Genomic DNA, 20,961 nt, shown 5'->3' with positions numbered 1-20,961 from the left:
CAGTGCTTTAGCTCATTGCTTCTTTAATTTCTTATCATTTTAGTTCTCTTTCCAGTTCCCAAGTTATTCAGCGCCTCAGGTCTTTAACTTTAACTACTATTTATTTATTTTAAAAGGGAAATATTTTTACGGACCATGTGGTGTGTTCTCATGTGGGAAATCGTTTCCTGTGGGATGTTTTGCGCCTCAGATGTGTTTAAACAAGGGCAGTAAACGTGAGAAAGTGAGGCTGATTAGCAGGTGCGTGTTACACTTATTAAATATTAACTCCTGTGTCATTGAGGACGTTCAGTTATAAATAAGATCCAGCCGAAGTCTCCTCTGTCTCTGAAGTTCCTCAGCCTGAGGAGTGAAGATGAAGCTTCTTATTCTGGCAGCCCTTTTCGGCCTGAGCCTTTCGCAATTCAACCCACACACCAAAAGCGGCCGCACTGCCATCGTTCACCTGTTCGAATGGCGCTGGCAGGACATCGCCGCGGAGTGTGAGAGGTACCTCGCTCCCAACGGCTTCGGAGGAGTTCAGGTAAGCTTTCTTCAACACGATCTCAGACACTCACACTGCTCCTGACTGAAACAGTGATATTTCACTGGATATAACCGCTGGAGCTCCGTGTCCGAGCTCACACACCTTTATAACTTTACTGTTCATTCATCTGACAGATTTCTCCTCCGAGCGAGAGCATCGTCGTCACCAACCCTTGGCATCCTTGGTGGCAGAGATATCAACCGATCAGCTACAACCTCTGCTCCAGATCAGGAACTGAGGCTGAGCTCAAGGACATGATCACCAGATGCAACAACGTTGGGGTAAAAACACACACACACACACACACACACATACACACACACACACACACACACACACTGTAACAAATACAGCATAAAACAACTCCACAAACTCGACACATACAGTTAAGTAAAACATTGTCCGAACTGCTGACTGCAGGTGAACATTTACGTGGACGCGGTGATTAATCACATGTGTGGATCCGGAGGTGGAGAAGGTAAACACTCGAGCTGCGGATCGTATTTCAACGCCAACACAAAGGATTTCCCTGGAGTTCCCTACTCTAACTTGGACTTTAACGACGGAAAGTGCTCCACCTCCAGCGGCGAAATCGAGAATTATAACGATGTTAATCAGGTACGTAACACGGCGCAGTGTGTTCAGTAAAAGGCAATAAACCTGCGGGACACTAAACCCCATAACCTCACACACTCACTGGTCAGCGTACATTACGGGTAATTCAGACATTTTATTATTACATGACGTTAGGTGAGAAACTGTCGTCTGGTCGGTCTGCTGGACCTGGCTCTGGAGAAAAGCTACGTCCGTGGTAAAGTGAACGAATACATGAACAAGCTGATCGATCTGGGCGTGGCCGGGTTCAGAGTGGACGCCTGTAAACACATGTGGCCTGGAGATTTAAGTGCTGTTTTCGGAAGTCTCAAAAACCTCAACACCAAGTGGTTCACCGCTGGATCCAGACCCTTCATCTTCCAGGAGGTTCTGTTTTTCTGCTTTATTTAATTACAGGGTTATTTATTTAAGGTAATGATTATTTGTTTATGCTAATGTTTATTTATTTAAGGTAATGTTTATTTATTTATGGTAATGTTTATTTATTTAAGGTAATGTTTATTTATTTAAGGTAATGTTTATTTATTTATGGTAATGTTTATTTATTTAAGGTAATGTTTATTTATTTATGGTAATGTTTATTTGTTTAAGCTAATGTTTATTTGTTTAAGCTAATGTTTATTTGTTTGAGTTTGTTAAAGGATTTTCCAGCTCAGACTGCAGTATATGTTTAAACTGGATTATTAGAAGTGGATTATTGATGATGTTTTCAGGTTATTGATCTCGGTGGAGAGCCGATCACAGCGTCACAGTATTATGGGCTGGGCAGAGTGACGGAATTTAAATACGGCGCTAAACTGGGAGGCGTTTTCCGCAAGTGGAACAACGAGAAACTGCGCTATCTGGTGTAAGTGTTTCCTCTGAACATGGGGATGTGATTTAAACTCAGATCACTGTACACCTAACACTGTGTGTGTGTGTGTGTGTGTGTGTGTGTGTGTGTGTGTGTGTGTGTGTGTGTGTGTGTGTGTGTGTGTGTGTGTGTTTTCAGTAACTGGGGAGAAGGTTGGGGTTTTATGCCATCGGATAAAGCTTTGGTGTTTGTTGATAATCATGATAATCAGAGAGGCCACGGAGCTGGAGGAGGTTCCATCCTCACCTTCTGGGATCCCAGGTGTTTTTCTCTTTTTTTTTATAAAGCAAATTTGTAAAACCTTTTTACGAAACAAAACTATATTAGCTCTTAGGGCTATATTATATGTTTATCATAATTAATTTCTGGAATCTGATCGGTCAGAAGTTGTGTGTTGTTTCTGTATAACAGCGCGGCTCGGACCGCAGCTCCGGCTGTAACATTAACACCAGGTTTATATTAATGTGCTTGTTATAATATGTTATCGTTTCCATAGTAACCGCTCATTCACCAGGGCGAGAACAGTGGACGCGGCACATAATCGTAATTATAAATAATTATGAAGACTTATAATAAAAAGGTTTTTTTAAAACATGTTGTTTAATGAAATAAAATGTATAATTGTTGATGTGGTGACGTTCTTGTTAAGAGACATTTATTGAACGTTTTTGGAAGGAGTCTCCAGTGTCAGCATTAACTCTGCAGCGTGTCATTAAAGAATGACGCATTACGCTTTTATCCGTTTATAGTTGCACGCAACGTAACTTTACCTCTGCCTGTTGCAAAGCACTGGCACTGGAGACTCCTTCCCAAAATGTTCAATAAATCTCTCCTAACAGAAAACTTCTCTGATAATCTCTTATTATTAAAAGTCCCTGTGAATGAGCTGTTGCTATAGAAACGATAACGTATTAGAGTCAGCGCGTTATTATAAATTTGTGATTTGAGCCGATGTTATAGAAGATTAATCAACACTTAATGAGGTGTTCAGTCATGCGCTGGTGTCATTAAACAATTCCATTTTTAAACAATATCATTAAAAAAAAGAAATCAGGAGAATTGGAAATGAAATCAAATAAAAAATATGAATGTACTGTAATACATGAACTGATGAATTTCATCATGAACCCCGTGTCAGGTTGTATAAGATGGCTGTCGGTCTGATGTTGGCGCATCCGTACGGCTTCCCCCGAGTGATGTCCAGCTACCGCTGGGATCGCAATTTCGTCAATGGAAAGGTACCAACAGGAACCAAAAATGTACCTTTATACACTGTGTATATTAATTATCACCAAAGTCATGTTATATATAACTGTAATAATAATAATCATGTTATATATAACTGTAATAATAATCATGTTATATATAACTGTAGTAATAATAATCATGTTATATATAACTGTAGTAATAATCATGTTATATATAACTGTAATAATAATAATCATGTTATATATAACTGTAGTAATAATCATGTTATATATAACTGTGGTAATAATCATTTTATATATAACTGTAATAATAATCATGTTATATATAACTGTAATAATAATTACGTTATATATAACTGTAGTAATAATCATGTTATATATAACTGTAGTAATAATCGTTATATATAACTGTAATAATAATCGTTATATATAACTGTAATAGTAATAATCATGTTATATATAACTGTAGTAATAATCGTGTTATATAACTGTAATAATAATCATGTTATATATAACTGTAATAATAATTACGTTATATATAACTGTAGTAATAATCATGTTATATATAACTGTAGTAATAATCGTTATATATAACTGTAATAATAATCGTTATATATAACTGTAATAGTAATAATCATGTTATATATAACTGTAGTAATAATCGTTATATATAACTGTAGTAATAATCATGTTATATATAACTGTAATAATAATCGTTATATATAACTGTAATAATAATCGTTATATATAACTGTAATAGTAATAATCATGTTATATATAACTGTAATAATAATCGTTATATATAACTGTAGTAATAATCATGTTATATATAACTGTAGTAATAATCATGTAGTTCAGAGCTCAGACAAAAAAACTTTCATCAATCATAATCATGTAAAAAGAGATATATAAGTTGATAATTAAATATATATATATTAAATTAAATATATTATAATTTTTTAAATGTATTTTAAGAACGTTATAAGGTTATAACTTTCTAGCATTAATTTTTTTTCAAATATATTTTAAATTTCTTTACTTTTTGACTTTTACTTTCTACCTTTAATATTTTTTTCATATCTTAGATATTTATAATGATAATTTGCTCTAAACGAGATTATGGTGTTGTCAGGATCAGAACGATTGGATCGGACCTCCCAGTTACAGCGATGGCAGAACGAAGCCGGTTCCCATCAACGCGGACAGCACGTGTGGAGACGGCTGGGTGTGTGAGCACAGGTGGAGGCAGATCAGGTAACACCCTCGCCTCGTCGACTCTGGAACAGGAACAGGATGAAAAAAATCTTTTTATTACAGCTACAGAACTTTCTCCACAGGAACATGGTGATCTTCCGGAACACGGTTAACGGACAGTCGCTGGTCAACTGGTGGGACAACGGAAACAACCAGATCGCGTTCGGTCGCGGGAATCGCGGCTTCATCGTCATCAACAATGACGACTGGTGAGGGAACGTTTTACTGCTGTACTGTTTAACATTCCCTTATTTTCTTCATATCACTGCTTCTGAGATACAGAGGAAACAGAGCAGCAAACCCCGCCCTCTGACTCAGAGCTCCGCCTCCTGGTAGTTCTTCTTTCTTGTTGCTCTTTGTTTTCACTTTTTAAAGAACTTTTTAATCTGTCAATTCCTTTCTGATTTTCTCTTTCTCTTTCATTCTTTTGTCCTCCTTCCTTACTAATTCCGCTTTGCTACGCTCAGTTTACATACCACAGCTCAGTGCATGATGGGTATTCTGTACTAGTGCATTGTGGGATTTCCCGGGTGTGCTGGATTTCTGCAGTGGTGCACTCTGTAGTGAAACTGTTATAGAAACAGAATTGTATTTCGTTCCTGTTATGCTTTTAAAGTTCAGTGAGAGTTTAATGTTCCTAATATCAATTCAAAACTGTTTCTTGTTTACCTTCAGGACTCTGGACGCCACGCTGAACACCGGTTTGCCCAGTGGCACGTACTGTGACGTCATTTCCGGACAAAAGCAAGGAAGCGCTTGCACAGGAAAACAAGTGCAAGTGGGTGGAGACGGGCGCGCTTACTTTAAAATCAGCAACACTGACGAGGATCCGTTCGTCGCCATCCACGTTAATGCGAAACTGTGAAATGATACATAATAAAAAAACCAAGTGAGCATGCAGCCATGTGGCGTTTGTGTCATTCTTAAACCAAACAAATACTCAGGGAACGGGGGAAGGTGACGGTATCACGCCCATCCTTCCAGCTCTGTTTCCTAATCAATCCTGCACACAAGACAAATACGTGAGTTTAATATAAAGTGTTAATCACACTGGCGTTTATAACACAGTCATGAAGCATATACTGAAGCAATACATAACCGATAACACAAAACATGAAGATAAACAATTAGCAGCCATCTCAATCAGGTGATCTACAATCCGTGTGTAGGGTCAGGTGATGCAACAGATCTAAGAAATGTTAATATTCATAAAGTCACAACTTTAAATTCCATTTAAATACTAATCACCTCTTTTGAGGGAGCAATGATTTAAATAATGTCGCTGTGTGACAGATAACGTAAAAGTCGATGTCCCATTTAGCGCTATAAAGTTATTATTACACCTTGTGGTCAAACATGGGAACTGCAACAAGCACTAATAGATAGAGGCCCACCGGGGTGGTAATCACACTGCCCCATGCTCAGGGGGAGGAGCAGCGGACAGGACAGTTATAATCAGAGTTGCGAGATTGGACTGGTTTACAATACCACATTGTTTTATAGCAAATGATCAGAATGAAATCTAATAATTTTTTGTAAACAAAGTGTAAGTGCAGACAGTATGTATAAATGTGTCTCCCTTTTGTATGTATAAATGTGACACCCCTGCTGTAAGGAACACAGCTGAACTTTACACTGAATGTTACACTGAACTTTGCACTGAATTTTTCACACTGAACTTTACACTGAATTTTTCACACTGAACTTTACACTGAATTTTGCACTGATATTTACACTGAACTTTACACTGAACTTACACTGAACATTACACTGAATTTTTCACACTGAACTTTACATTGAACTTAACACTGAATTTTACACTGATATTTACACTGAACTTTAAACTGAATTTTTCACACTGAACTTTACATTGAATTTTACACTGATATTTACACTTTACTTAACACTGATATTTACACTGAGCTTTACACTGAACTTTACACTGATCTTTAAACTGAACTTTACACTGAACTTTACACTGAACCTTACACTGAACGTTACACTAAACGTTACACTAAACTTAACACTGATATTTACACTGAACTCTACACTGATATTTATACTGATCTTTACACTGAACTTTACAATGAACTTAACACTGAATTTTACACTGAATTTGACACTGATATTTACACTGAATTTTACACTGATATTTACACTGATATTTACACTGATATTTACACTGAACTTTAAACTGATATTTACACTGAACTTTACACTGATATTTACACTGAATTTTGCACTGAACCTTACACTGATATTCACACTGAACTTTACACTAAACCTAACACTGATATTTACACTGAATGTTACACTGAACTTTACACTGAATTTTTCACACTGAACTTTACACTGAATTTTACATTGATATTTACACTGAACGTAACACTGATATTTACACTGAACTTTACACTGATATTTACACTGAATTTTACACTGAACCATACACTGAACTTTACACTGATATTCACACTGAACGTTACACTAAACTTAACACTGAACGTTACACTAAACTTAACACTGATATTTACACTGAACTTTACACTGAACATTACACTGAACTCTACACTGATATTTATACTGATCTCTACACTGAACTTTACACTGAAGTTTACACTGAATTTGACACTGAACTTTACACTGATATTTACACTGAACATACACTGAACTTTAAACTGATATTTACACAGAACTTTATACTGAACTTTACACTGATATTTACACTGAACATTACACTGAACTTTAAACTGATATTTACACTGAACATTACACTGAACTTTACACTGAATTTTACACTGAACTTTACACTGAACTTTACGCTGATATTTACACTGAACTTTACACTGAAATTTTCACACTGAACATTACACTGATATTTACACTGAACATTACACTGAACTTTACACTGATATTTACAGTGAACTTTACACTGAACTTTACACTGAATTTTACGCTGATATTTACACTGAACTTTACACTGAAATTTTCACACTGAACATTACATTGAATTTTACACTGATATTTACACTTTACTTAACACTGATATTTACACTGAGCTTTACACTGAACTTTACACTGAACTTTACACTGAACTTAACACAGATATTTACACTGATATTTACACTGAACTTTACACTGAACTTAACACTGATATTTACACTGAACTTTAAACTGATATTTACACTGAATTTTACACTGATATTTACACTGAACTTTACACTATTTACACTGAACTTAACACTGAGCTTTACACTGAGATTTACACTGATCTTTACACTGAACTTTACACTGAACTTTACACTGAACATTACACTGAACGTTACACAGAACTTTACACAGAACTTTACACAGAACTTTACACAGAACTTTACACTGATATTTACACTGAACTTTACACTGAACTTTAAACTGATATTTACATTGAATTTTACACTGATATTCACACTGAACGTTACACTGAACGTTACACTGAACTTAACACTGAATTTTACACTGAACTTAACACTGAATTTTACACTGATATTTACACTGAACTTTACACTGAATTTTACACTGATATTTACACTGAACTTTACACTGAACTTTACACTGAACTTTAAACTGATATTTACACTGAACTTTACACTATTTACACTGAACTTAACACTGATATATTACACTGATATTTACACTGAGCTTTACACTGATTTTTACACTGATATATTACACTGATATTTACACTGAGTTTTACACTGATATTTACACTGAACTTTACACTGATATTCACACTGAACGTTACACTAAACTTAACACTGATATTTACGCTGAACACTACACTGATATTTATACTGATCTTTACACTGAACTTTACACTGATATTTACACTGATTTTTATACTGAACTTTACACTGATGTTTTCACTGATATTTACACTGAACTTTAAACTGATATTTACACAGAACTTTCCACTGAATTTTACACTGATATTTACACTGAACTTTACACTGATATTCACACTGAACGTTACACTAAACTTAACACTGATATTTACACTGAACACTACACTGATATTTATACTGATCTTTACTAGTGTAAAGTTCAGTGTAAAAATATCAGATTAAAGATCACTGAACTTTACACTGAACTTTACACTGAACTTTACACTGAATATGACATATTTACACTGAACTTTACACTGATATTTACACTGATATTTACACTGAACTTTACTTTACACTGATATTTACAATGAACTTTACACTGATCTTTAAACTGATATTTACACTGAACTTTATACTGAACTTTATACTGAACTTAACACTGATATTTACACTGAGCTTTACACTGACCTTTAAACTGATATTTACACTGAACTTTACACTGATTTTTACACTGATATTTTCACTGAACTTTACACTGAACTTTACACTGATATTCACACTGAACTTTACACTAAACTTAACACTGATATTTACACTGAACTCTACACTGATATTTATACTGAACTTTACACTGAGCTTTACACTGAACTTCACACTGATATTCACACTGAATTTTGCACTGCACTTCACACTGATATTTACGCTGAACTTTACACTGATCTTTAAACTGATATTTGCACAGAACTTTACACTGATATTTACACAGAACTTTACACTGATATTTACACTGATCTTTATACTGAACTTTACACTGAGCTTTTACTAGATAGTATCCTGTATCATAAAGTCATGACTTTAAATTCCATTTAAATACTAATCACCTCTTTTGAGGGAGCAATGATTTAAATAATGTCGCTGTGTGACAGATAACGTATAAGTCGATGTCCCATTTAGCGCTATAAAGTTATTACTACACCTTGTGGTCAAACATGGGAACTGCAACAAGCACTAATAATTAGAGGCCCACTGGGGTGGTAATCACACTGCCCCATGCTCAGGGGGAGGAGCAGCGGACAGGACAGTTATAATCAGAGTTGCGAGATTGGACTGGTTTACAATACCACATTGTTTTATAGCAAATTTACTCAATGTTTATGAACGATTCAAAGAGAATGTTATTATTATTATTATTATTATTATTATTATTATTATTATTATTATTAATAATAATAATAATAATAATGTGAGGCCACACTGAGTAAAGAAGCTATAGTAAACTTCTTATAGTAAAGAAGATAAGTAAAAGTGACGGGCACCTAGGACACATAGAAGCGAATAAACTGTATTAGGTGGTGATATTGATGAACTGGATTCACACTTTAAGATTAACATTATGATTTATTATTCACAGAGAAATATAGGAGCTGAGGAGGGCAGGCTGAGAAACATACACACAGTTGCCGAGGCACACACACACATACACAGACAAGGTCAGGCATGTAGACACAACACACACACACACACACACACACAGAGGCCTATCCAACCACAGACACACACACACACAGAAGGAATGCAGAACATTATAAAAATAATAAAAGGAATATAAGGATTATAAGTATATTATGAAGTCTGGAGTGCAGGAAAGGGGGTAAAATACTTGCAAGCAGTATAACCAGATATAAAAAAGCAGAAATGTAGAGCAAATATGAAAGAAAAAGCATCATAACACAGAAATACAGACAAATGAGAAAGAACTTACTCATAATGTGCGTGAAGGTGTGGAGGATCCTTTTCTCACGAGAAAACGTCAGGAGTGACATGACGAAGGCCTTAATTTTTAAGAGAGAATCAAGACGGGCCGTTTATAATATATTTGAGCCGTGCTAGGGCAGCGAGATAACGGTCGATGGGAACGGCCAGAGCCGCAAGATAACGGTCTATGAGAACAGAGGAGCCCGTGAGTACAAGGTCTCTCAAAACTGTTGAGTCATGTACGTAATGGTATTATGGGAAAGCTTTTTCTAAACATATTGGTGTTTGGATTTAGGAAACTGTATAAATAAGGGAGCTTCAGCTCCGGATGTGAGATCACTTTTGAGACTCTCAGCGGTGGGGATCTCGTGTGGTGGAACAGAACAATAAAACCTGGACCCCTGCTTCTTCTCACTCACGGCTGGTGTCTTACTGTTCTTTCTCCAATTCAATATGTGAGTATCTGTTTCTGTGTTAAGTGTCCTCAGGTAACAGGCAAAATTTGAGCCTGCACCTTTCATAAAGTGTCACGTATCGTGACGGAGCGGAGATAGGACGGATGCAAGTGCAGTATGAACAGTGTTTATTTTAAAAGAGAGACAGGCAGACAAATCCAAAACATGATCCATAAACGTAATCCAAAACAGGAGAAGGTCAGGCGATCGGCAAACAGGCATAGACAGGATTAAACATGAATCAAGGTCGTGGCCACGGAAAACAGGGTCAATAAACAGAACAAGAACCATGAACTATGACGAGGAAGTGGGAGCGGATAATCCAGCGTGAACTAACACTAAACATGGACCGTGACTATGACTGCTATACGCTCTAATCTAACTCTATGATAATCTTCCGCCTTGTGTGCTGAGAGGCGCGCGGTATATATGCGGACATGATCAGCGTCTAAACCGCTAGCAGCTGAGGGCAATACAGACACACGTGAAATCCCAGCCAATGACAGAACAGGGAGGAGACATGACCGAAACATAAACAAAACACACGTGTCCAGATGTCACTACTGACAACAATGGAACAGCAGGCGCTCGCGCATCCGCGCTTAGAGCACGCTGCTTCAAGGGGGAATCATGACATAAAGGACCTCTTGGACCTCTTGGAATTCTGCTGCATCCATGTTAAGGTGAAGTAATCGGTCACGTAATGAGGGTTAGGACAGATCCGAACGCAGATAAGATCTTTATTAGAGTAGAGACAGGCAGACAAATCCAAAACGTGAAACACTAGCGTGGTCAAAGCAGGGGAAGGGTCAGGTGATCAGGAGAACTGGCTCGAGCAGGTAGGGCAGAATTCAAGATCAAAGGCGAAGCAGAATCAAAAGCAGAATAAACAAAACAGTGGAAAGGCTTGTCAAGAAACACAGACTACACTGAACTATACTTCTCCAACACATCGTGTGGACAGTCTCTGTTACAGTGCGGTGTGATGTTGATTGTGAGCAGGAACAGGTGTGTGTGATTAGTCTCTATGAGAAGTGTGTCTGTGGGTTACACTGGGAGATGTAGTCCTCGGCCATGTTTGTAGTTTGCGGTGCATTCTGGGAAATGGAGTCATGCGTTTGCCATGACATGACATAGTTCCTTAAGATTTAATTCCCTGGCTCATTAGTCCTTCAGTCCATCGGTACTTTCTTTAGTTCCTTATTTCTTTAGTTACGAAGTTATTTTTAGTTCCTGAGTACTTTAGTACATTTAGTTCCTCAACTGATGAAGCCTTTAGTTCCCTGGATTCAAAATGAGTTTATTTGTGCTTTAGTTTCATGGCTCATTAGTCCTTTAGTTCTATGGTTCCATAAATAGTTCCTTATTTGTTTAGTCCCAGTAATTCCTTATTTACTGGGTTATGTTCAGCTCAGTAGTTCCTAATTTAGTCCCCTTTAGGTCCATCAGTTCTTCAGTGCTTTAGCTCATTGCTTCTTTAATTTCTTATCATTTTAGTTCTCTTTCCAGTTCCCAAGTTATTCAGCGCCTCAGGTCTTTAACTTTAACTACTATTTATTTATTTTAAAAGGGAAATATTTTTACAGACCATGTGGTGTGTTCTCATGTGGGAAATCGTTTCCTGTGGGATGTTTTGCGCCTCAGATGTGTTTAAACAAGGGCAGTAAACGTGAGAAAGTGAGGCTGATTAGCAGGTGCGTGTTACACTTATTAAATATTAACTCCTGTGTCATTGAGGACGTTCAGTTATAAATAAGATCCAGCCGAAGTCTCCTCTGTCTCTGAAGTTCCTCAGCCTGAGGAGTGAAGATGAAGCTTCTTATTCTGGCAGCCCTTTTCGGCCTGAGCCTTTCGCAATTCAACCCACACACCAAAAGCGGCCGCACTGCCATCGTTCACCTGTTCGAATGGCGCTGGCAGGACATCGCCGCGGAGTGTGAGAGGTACCTCGCTCCCAACGGCTTCGGAGGAGTTCAGGTAAGCTTTCTTCAACACGATCTCAGACACTCACACTGCTCCTGACTGAAACAGTGATATTTCACTGGATATAACCGCTGGAGCTCCGTGTCCGAGCTCACACACCTTTATAACTTTACTGTTCATTCATCTGACAGATTTCTCCTCCGAGCGAGAGCATCGTCGTCACCAACCCTTGGCATCCTTGGTGGCAGAGATATCAACCGATCAGCTACAACCTCTGCTCCAGATCAGGAACTGAGGCTGAGCTCAAGGACATGATCACCAGATGCAACAACGTTGGGGTAAAAACACACACACACACACACACACACATACACACACACACACACACACACACACTGTAACAAATACAGCATAAAACAACTCCACAAACTCGACACATACAGTTAAGTAAAACATTGTCCGAACTGCTGACTGCAGGTGAACATTTACGTGGACGCGGTGATTAATCACATGTGTGGATCCGGAGGTGGAGAAGGTAAACACTCGAGCTGCGGATCGTATTTCAACGCCAACACAAAGGATTTCCCTGGAGTTCCCTACTCTAACTTGGACTTTAACGACGGAAAGTGCTCCACCTCCAGCGGCGAAATCGAGAATTATAACGATGTTAATCAGGTACGTAACACGGCGCAGTGTGTTCAGTAAAAGGCAATAAACCTGCGGGACACTAAACCCCATAACCTCACACACTCACTGGTCAGCGTACATTACGGGTAATTCAGACATTTTATTATTACATGACGTTAGGTGAGAAACTGTCGTCTGGTCGGTCTGCTGGACCTGGCTCTGGAGAAAAGCTACGTCCGTGGTAAAGTGAACGAATACATGAACAAGCTGATCGATCTGGGCGTGGCCGGGTTCAGAGTGGACGCCTGTAAACACATGTGGCCTGGAGATTTAAGTGCTGTTTTCGGAAGTCTCAATAACCTCAACACCAAGTGGTTCACCGCTGGATCCAGACCCTTCATCTTCCAGGAGGTTCTGTTTTTCTGCTTTATTTAATTACAGGGTTATTTATTTAAGGTAATGATTATTTGTTTATGCTAATGTTTATTTATTTAAGGTAATGTTTATTTATTTATGGTAATGTTTATTTATTTAAGGTAATGTTTATTTATTTAAGGTAATGTTTATTTATTTATGGTAATGTTTATTTATTTAAGGTAATGTTTATTTATTTATGGTAATGTGTATTTGTTTAAGCTAATGTTTATTTGTTTAAGCTAATGTTTATTTGTTTGAGTTTGTTAAAGGATTTTCCAGCTCAGACTGCAGTATATGTTTAAACTGGATTATTAGAAGTGGATTATTGATGATGTTTTCAGGTTATTGATCTCGGTGGAGAGCCGATCACAGCGTCACAGTATTATGGGCTGGGCAGAGTGACGGAATTTAAATACGGCGCTAAACTGGGAGGCGTTTTCCGCAAGTGGAACAACGAGAAACTGCGCTATCTGGTGTAAGTGTTTCCTCTGAACATGGGGATGTGATTTAAACTCAGATCACTGTACACCTAACACTGTGTGTGTGTGTGTGTGTGTGTGTGTGTGTGTGTGTGTGTGTGTGTGTGTGTGTGTGTGTGTGTGTTTTCAGTAACTGGGGAGAAGGTTGGGGTTTTATGCCATCGGATAAAGCTTTGGTGTTTGTTGATAATCATGATAATCAGAGAGGCCACGGAGCTGGAGGAGGTTCCATCCTCACCTTCTGGGATCCCAGGTGTTTTTCTCTTTTTTTTATAAAGCAAATTTGTAAAACCTTTTTACGAAACAAAACTATATTAGCTCTTAGGGCTATATTATATGTTTATCATAATTAATTTCTGGAATCTGATCGGTCAGAAGTTGTGTGTTGTTTCTGTATAACAGCGCGGCTCGGACCGCAGCTCCGGCTGTAACATTAACACCAGGTTTATATTAATGTGCTTGTTATAATATGTTATCGTTTCCATAGTAACCGCTCATTCACCAGGGCGAGAACAGTGGACGCGGCACATAATCGTAATTATAAATAATTATGAAGACTTATAATAAAAAGGTTTTTTTAAAACATGTTGTTTAATGAAATAAAATGTATAATTGTTGATGTGGTGACGTTCTTGTTAAGAGACATTTATTGAACGTTTTTGGAAGGAGTCTCCAGTGTCAGCATTAACTCTGCAGCGTGTCATTAAAGAATGACGCATTACGCTTTTATCCGTTTATAGTTGCACGCAACGTAACTTTACCTCTGCCTGTTGCAAAGCACTGGCACTGGAGACTCCTTCCCAAAATGTTCAATAAATCTCTCCTAACAGAAAACTTCTCTGATAATCTCTTATTATTAAAAGTCCCTGTGAATGAGCTGTTGCTATAGAAACGATAACGTATTAGAGTCAGCACGTTATTATAAATTTGTGATTTGAGCCGATGTTATAGAAGATTAATCAACACTTAATGAGGTGTTCAGTCATGCGCTGGTGTCATTAAACAATTCCATTTTTAAACAATATCATTAAAAAAAAGAAATCAGGAGAATTGGAAATGAAATCAAATAAAAAATATGAATGTACTGTAATACATGAACTGATGAATTTCATCATGAACCCCGTGTCAGGTTGTATAAGATGGCTGTCGGTCTGATGTTGGCGCATCCGTACGGCTTCCCCCGAGTGATGTCCAGCTACCGCTGGGATCGCAATTTCGTCAATGGAAAGGTACCAACAGGAACCAAAAATGTACCTTTATACACTGTGTATATTAATTATCACCAAAGTCATGTTATATATAACTGTAATAATAATAATCATGTTATATATAACTGTAATAATAATCATGTTATATATAACTGTAATAATAATAATCATGTTATACATAACTGTAGTAATAATCATGTTATATATAACTGTAATAATAATAATAATCATGTTATATATAACTGTAATAATAATAATCATGTTATATATAACTGTAATAATAATAATCATGTTATATATAACTGTAATAATAATAATCATGTTATATATAACTGTAGTAATAATCATGTTATATATAACTGTAGTAATAATCATGTTATATATAACTGTGGTAATAATCATGTTATATATAACTGTAATAATAATCATGTTATATATAACTAATAATAATTACGTTATATATAACTGTAATAATAATCATGTTATATATAACTGTAGTAATAATCGTTATATATAACTGTAATAATAATCGTTATATATAACTGTAATAGTAATAATCATGTTATATATAACTGTAATAATAATTACGTTATATATAACTGTAGTAATAATCATGTTATATATAACTGTAGTAATAATCATGTTATATATAACTGTAATAATAATAATCATGTTATATATAACTGTAATAATAATCGTTATATATAACTGTAATAGTAATAATCATGTTATATATAACTGTAGTAATAATCATGTTATATATAACTGTAGTAATAATCATGTTATATGTAACTGTAATAATAATCATGTTATATATAACTGTAGTAATAATTACGTTATATATAACTGTAGTAATAATCGTTATATATAACTGTAATAATAATCGTTATATATAACTGTAATAGTAATAATCATGTTATATATAACTGTAGTAATAATCGTTATATATAACTGTAATAATAATCGTTATATATAACTGTAATAGTAATAATCATGTTATATATAACTGTAATAATAATCGTTATATATAACTGTAGTAATAATCATGTTATATATAACTGTAATAATAATTACGTTATATATAACTGTAATAGTAATAATCATGTTATATATAACTGTAATAGTAATAATCATGTTATATATAACTGTAATAATAATCGTTATATATAACTGTAGTAATAATCATGTTATATATAACTGTAGTAATAATCATGTAGTTCAGAGCTCAGACAAAAAAACTTTCATCAATCATAATCATGTAAAAAGAGATATATAAGTTGATAATTAAATATATATATATTAAATTAAATATATTATAATTTTTTAAATGTATTTTAAGAACGTTATAAGGTTATAACTTTCTATCATTAATTTTTTTTCAAATATATTTTAAATTTCTTTACTTTTTGACTTTTACTTTCTACCTTTAATATTTTTTTCATATCTTAGATATTTATAATGATAATTTGCTCTAAACGAGATTATGGTGTTGTCAGGATCAGAACGATTGGATCGGACCTCCCAGTTACAGCGATGGCAGAACGAAGCCGGTTCCCATCAACGCGGACAGCACGTGTGGAGACGGCTGGGTGTGTGAGCACAGGTGGAGGCAGATCAGGTAACACCCTCGCCCCGTCGACTCTGGAACAGGAACAGGATGAAAAAAATCTTTTTATTACAGCTACAGAACTTTCTCCACAGGAACATGGTGATCTTCCGGAACACGGTTAACGGACAGTCGCTGGTCAACTGGTGGGACAACGGAAACAACCAGATCGCGTTCGGTCGCGGGAATCGCGGCTTCATCGTCATCAACAACGACGACTGGTGAGGGAACGTTTTACTGCTGTACTGTTTAACATTCCCTTATTTTCTTCATATCACTGCTTCTGAGATACAGAGGAAACAGAGCAGCAAACCCCGCCCTCTGACTCAGAGCTCCGCCTCCTGGTAGTTCTTCTTTCTTGTCGCTCTTTGTTTTCACTTTTTAAAGAACTTTTTAATCTGTCAATTCCTTTCTGACTTTCTCTTTCATTCTTTTGTCCTCCTTCCTTAAAATTCTGCTTTGCTACGCTCAGTTTACATACCACAGCTTAGTGCATGATGGGTATTCTGTACTAGTGCATTGTGGGATTTCCCGGGTGTGCTGGATTTCTGCAGTGGTGCACTCTGTAGTGAAACTGTTATAGAAACAGAATTGTATTTTGTTCCTGTTATGCTTTTAAAGTTCAGTGAGAGTTTAATGTTCCTAATATCAATTCAAAACTGTTTCTTGTTTACCTTCAGGACTCTGGACGCCACGCTGAACACCGGTTTGCCCAGCGGCACGTACTGTGACGTCATTTCCGGACAAAAGCAAGGAAGCGCTTGCACAGGAAAACAAGTGCAAGTGGGTGGAGACGGGCGCGCTTACTTTAAAATCAGCAACACTGACGAGGATCCGTTCGTCGCCATCCACGTTAATGCGAAACTGTGAAATAATACATAATAAAAAAACCAAGTGAGCATGCAGCCATGTGGCGTTTGTGTCATTCTTAAACCAAACAAATACTCAGGGAACGGGGGAAGGTGACGGTATCACGCCCATCCTTCCAGCTCTGTTTCCTAATCAATCCTGCACACAAGACAAATACGTGAGTTTAATATAAAGTGTTAATCACACTGGCGTTTATAACACAGTCATGAAGCATATACTGAAGCAATACATAACCGATAACACAAAACATGAAGATAAACAATTAGCAGCCATCTCAATCAGGTGATCTACAATCCGTGTGTAGGGTCAGGTGATGCAACAGATCTAACAAATGTTAATATTCATAAAGTCACAACATTAAATTCCATTTAAATACTAATCACCTCTTTTGAGGGAGCAATGATTTAAATAATGTCGCTGTGTGACAGATAACGTAAAAGTCGATGTCCCATTTAGCGCTATAAAGTTATTATTACACCTTGTGGTCAAACATGGGAACTGCAACAAGCACTAATAGATAGAGGCCCACCGGGGTGGTAATCACACTGCCCCATGCTCAGGGGGAGGAGCAGCGGACAGGACAGTTATAATCAGAGTTGTGAGATTGGACTGGTTTACAATACCACATTGTTTTATAGCAAATGATCAGAATGAAATCTAATAAATTTTTGTAAACAAAGTGTAAGTGCAGACAGTGTGTATAAATGTGTCTCCCTTTTCCAAGCTCAACATTTTTGGGCTAGTTTCAGGTCTTTTGTGTGGATTTTGAGATGTAGTTAATTAATGATATGAGCTCATATATGCGCCTCGCTGGTGACAGGAAACACCCCTGCTGTAAGGAACACAGCTGAACTTTACACTGAATATTACACTGAACTTTACACTGAACATTACACTGAACTTTACACTGAATTTTTCACACTGAACTTTACACTGAATTTTGCACTGATATTCACGCTGAACTTAACACTGATATTTACACTGAGCTTTACACTGATATTTACACTGAACTTAACACTGATAATTACACTGAGTTTTACACTGATATTTACACTGAACTTAACACTGATAATTACACTGAGCTTTACACTGATATATTACACTGAACTTTACACTGATATTTACACTGAACTTTACACTGAACGTTACACAGAACCTTACACTGAACTTTACACTGATATTTACACTGAACTTTAAACTGATATTTACACTGAATTTTACACTGATATTCACACTGAATGTTACACTGAACTTAACACTGAATTTTACACTGATATTTACACTGAAATATACACTGAATTTTACACTGATATTTACACTGATATTTACACTGAATTTTTCACACTGAACTTTACATTGAATTTTACACTGATATTTACACTTTACTTAACACTGATATTTACACTGAGCTTTACACTGAACTTTACACTGAACTTTAAGCTGATATTTACACTGAACTTTACACTGAACTTTACACTGAACTTAACACTGAACTTTACACTATTTACACTGAACTTAACTGATATTTACACTGATATTTACACTGAGCTTTACACTGATATTTACACTGAACCTTACACTGAACTTTACACTGAACTTTACACTGATATTTACACTGAACTTTACACTGATATTCACACTGAACGTTACACTAAACTTAACACTGAACTTTACACTGAACTTTACACTGATATTTACACTGAGCGTTACACTGATATTTACACTGAACTTAACACTGATAATTACACTGAGTTTTACACTGATATTTACACTGAACTTAACACTGATAATTACACTGAATTTTACACTGATATTCACGCTGAACTTAACACTGATATTTACACTGAGCTTAACACTGATAATTACACTGAATTTTACACTGATATTCACGCTGAACTTAACACTGATATTTACACTGAACTTAACACTGATATTTACACTGAGCTTTACACTGAACTTTACACTGAAATTTAAACTGAACTTTACACTGATTTTTACACTAAACTTTACACAGAACATTACACTGATATTTACACTGATCTTTACACTGAACTTTACACTGAACTTCTCACTGAACTTTACACTGATATTAACACTGAACTTCACACTGAATTTTACACCGAACTTAACACTGAACATTACACTGAACTTTACACTGAATTTTTCACACTAAACTTCACACTGAATTTTACACTGATATTTACACTGAACTAAACACTGGTATTTACACTGAGCTTTACACTGATATTTACACTGAACTTAACACTGATATTTACACTGAGCTTTACACTGATATGCACACTGAACTTTACACTGATATTTACACCGAACTTTACACTGAACTTTACACTAAATTTTACACTGAACTTTACACTGAATTTTTACACTGATATATTACACTGAACCTTACACTGAACCTTACACTGAACCTTACACTGAACCTTAAACTGATATTTACACAGAACTTTACACTGATATTTACACTGAACTTTCTACTGAACTTAACACTGATATTTACACTGAACTTTATACTGAACTTAACACTGATATTTACACTGAGCTTTACACTGATCTTTAAACTGATATTTACACTGAACTTTACACTGAACTTTACACTGATATTTACACTGAACTTTACACTGATCTTTAAACTGATATTTCCACTGAATTTTACACTGAACCTTACACTGAACTTTACACTGATATTCACACTGAACTTTACACTAAACTTAACACTGATATTTACACTGAACTCTACACTGATATTTATACAGATCTTTACATTGAACTTTACACTGATATTTACACTGAACTTTACACTGAACTTAACATTGATATTTACACTGACCTTTACACTGATCTTTAAACTGATATTTACACTGAACTTTACACTGAACTTTACACAGAACTTTACACTGATATTTACACTGATCTTTATAGTGAACTTTACACTGAACTTTTCACTGAACATTATACTGAACTTTTACTAGATAGTATCCTGTATCATAAATCAAGTATGATAGCCTCTAGACTTCATTTAGCTTGAGGTCAATGTCGTCATGAACGTCATCATTAACACCCACAGATATGGTCAGGAGGTCAGGGCTGTATATAATGATAACTGAGGGTTGTTCTCTTCTCTGTTTGAGTATAAAAATGACGTCTCCTCATGGGTTTTGATATTAAGCCCTCATAAAGTTTCCAGCACTGCTCTATAGAGAATTTACGCAATGTTTATGAATGCTTCAAAGAGAATGTTATTATTATTATTATTATTATTATTATTATTATTATTATTATTAATA

At 35.9% G+C, this 20,961-nt stretch overlaps 2 protein-coding genes across 3 annotated transcripts; both read left to right on the top strand.

The window, feature by feature from the left end:
• Positions 1–316: 316 nt before the first annotated feature.
• On the top strand, positions 317–5,356 carry LOC108261946 (alpha-amylase). Its single transcript, XM_053673840.1, has 10 exons — positions 317–523; positions 661–807; positions 947–1,144; positions 1,277–1,507; positions 1,855–1,988; positions 2,133–2,255; positions 3,133–3,232; positions 4,335–4,456; positions 4,540–4,665; positions 5,132–5,356. The coding sequence occupies exons 1-10, from the start codon at positions 356–358 to the stop codon at positions 5,319–5,321; spliced, it is 1,539 nt and encodes a 512-aa protein (XP_053529815.1). The 5' UTR covers positions 317–355; the 3' UTR covers positions 5,322–5,356.
• Positions 5,357–10,387: 5,031 nt separating this feature from the next.
• On the top strand, positions 10,388–17,691 carry amy2a (amylase alpha 2A). 2 transcript variants are annotated; one of them, XM_053673841.1, is made up of 11 exons: positions 10,388–10,526; positions 12,273–12,503; positions 12,641–12,787; positions 12,927–13,124; positions 13,257–13,487; positions 13,835–13,968; positions 14,103–14,225; positions 15,102–15,201; positions 16,677–16,798; positions 16,882–17,007; positions 17,467–17,691. In XM_053673841.1, the coding sequence occupies exons 2-11, from the start codon at positions 12,336–12,338 to the stop codon at positions 17,654–17,656; spliced, it is 1,539 nt and encodes a 512-aa protein (XP_053529816.1). In that variant the 5' UTR covers positions 10,388–10,526; positions 12,273–12,335; the 3' UTR covers positions 17,657–17,691. The 2 variants fall into 2 exon arrangements, with proteins under 2 accessions (XP_053529816.1, XP_053529817.1); XM_053673842.1 differs by having other exon boundaries at positions 10,394–10,526; positions 12,314–12,503.
• Positions 17,692–20,961: the final 3,270 nt, after the last annotated feature.

Source organism: Ictalurus punctatus, chromosome 20, assembly GCF_001660625.3.
Source record: "Ictalurus punctatus breed USDA103 chromosome 20, Coco_2.0, whole genome shotgun sequence".
Taxonomy (NCBI): Eukaryota; Metazoa; Chordata; class Actinopteri; order Siluriformes; family Ictaluridae; genus Ictalurus; species Ictalurus punctatus.
Note: the sequence above shows the minus strand (reverse complement) of the source record. Positions and strands in the feature narration are given on the sequence as shown.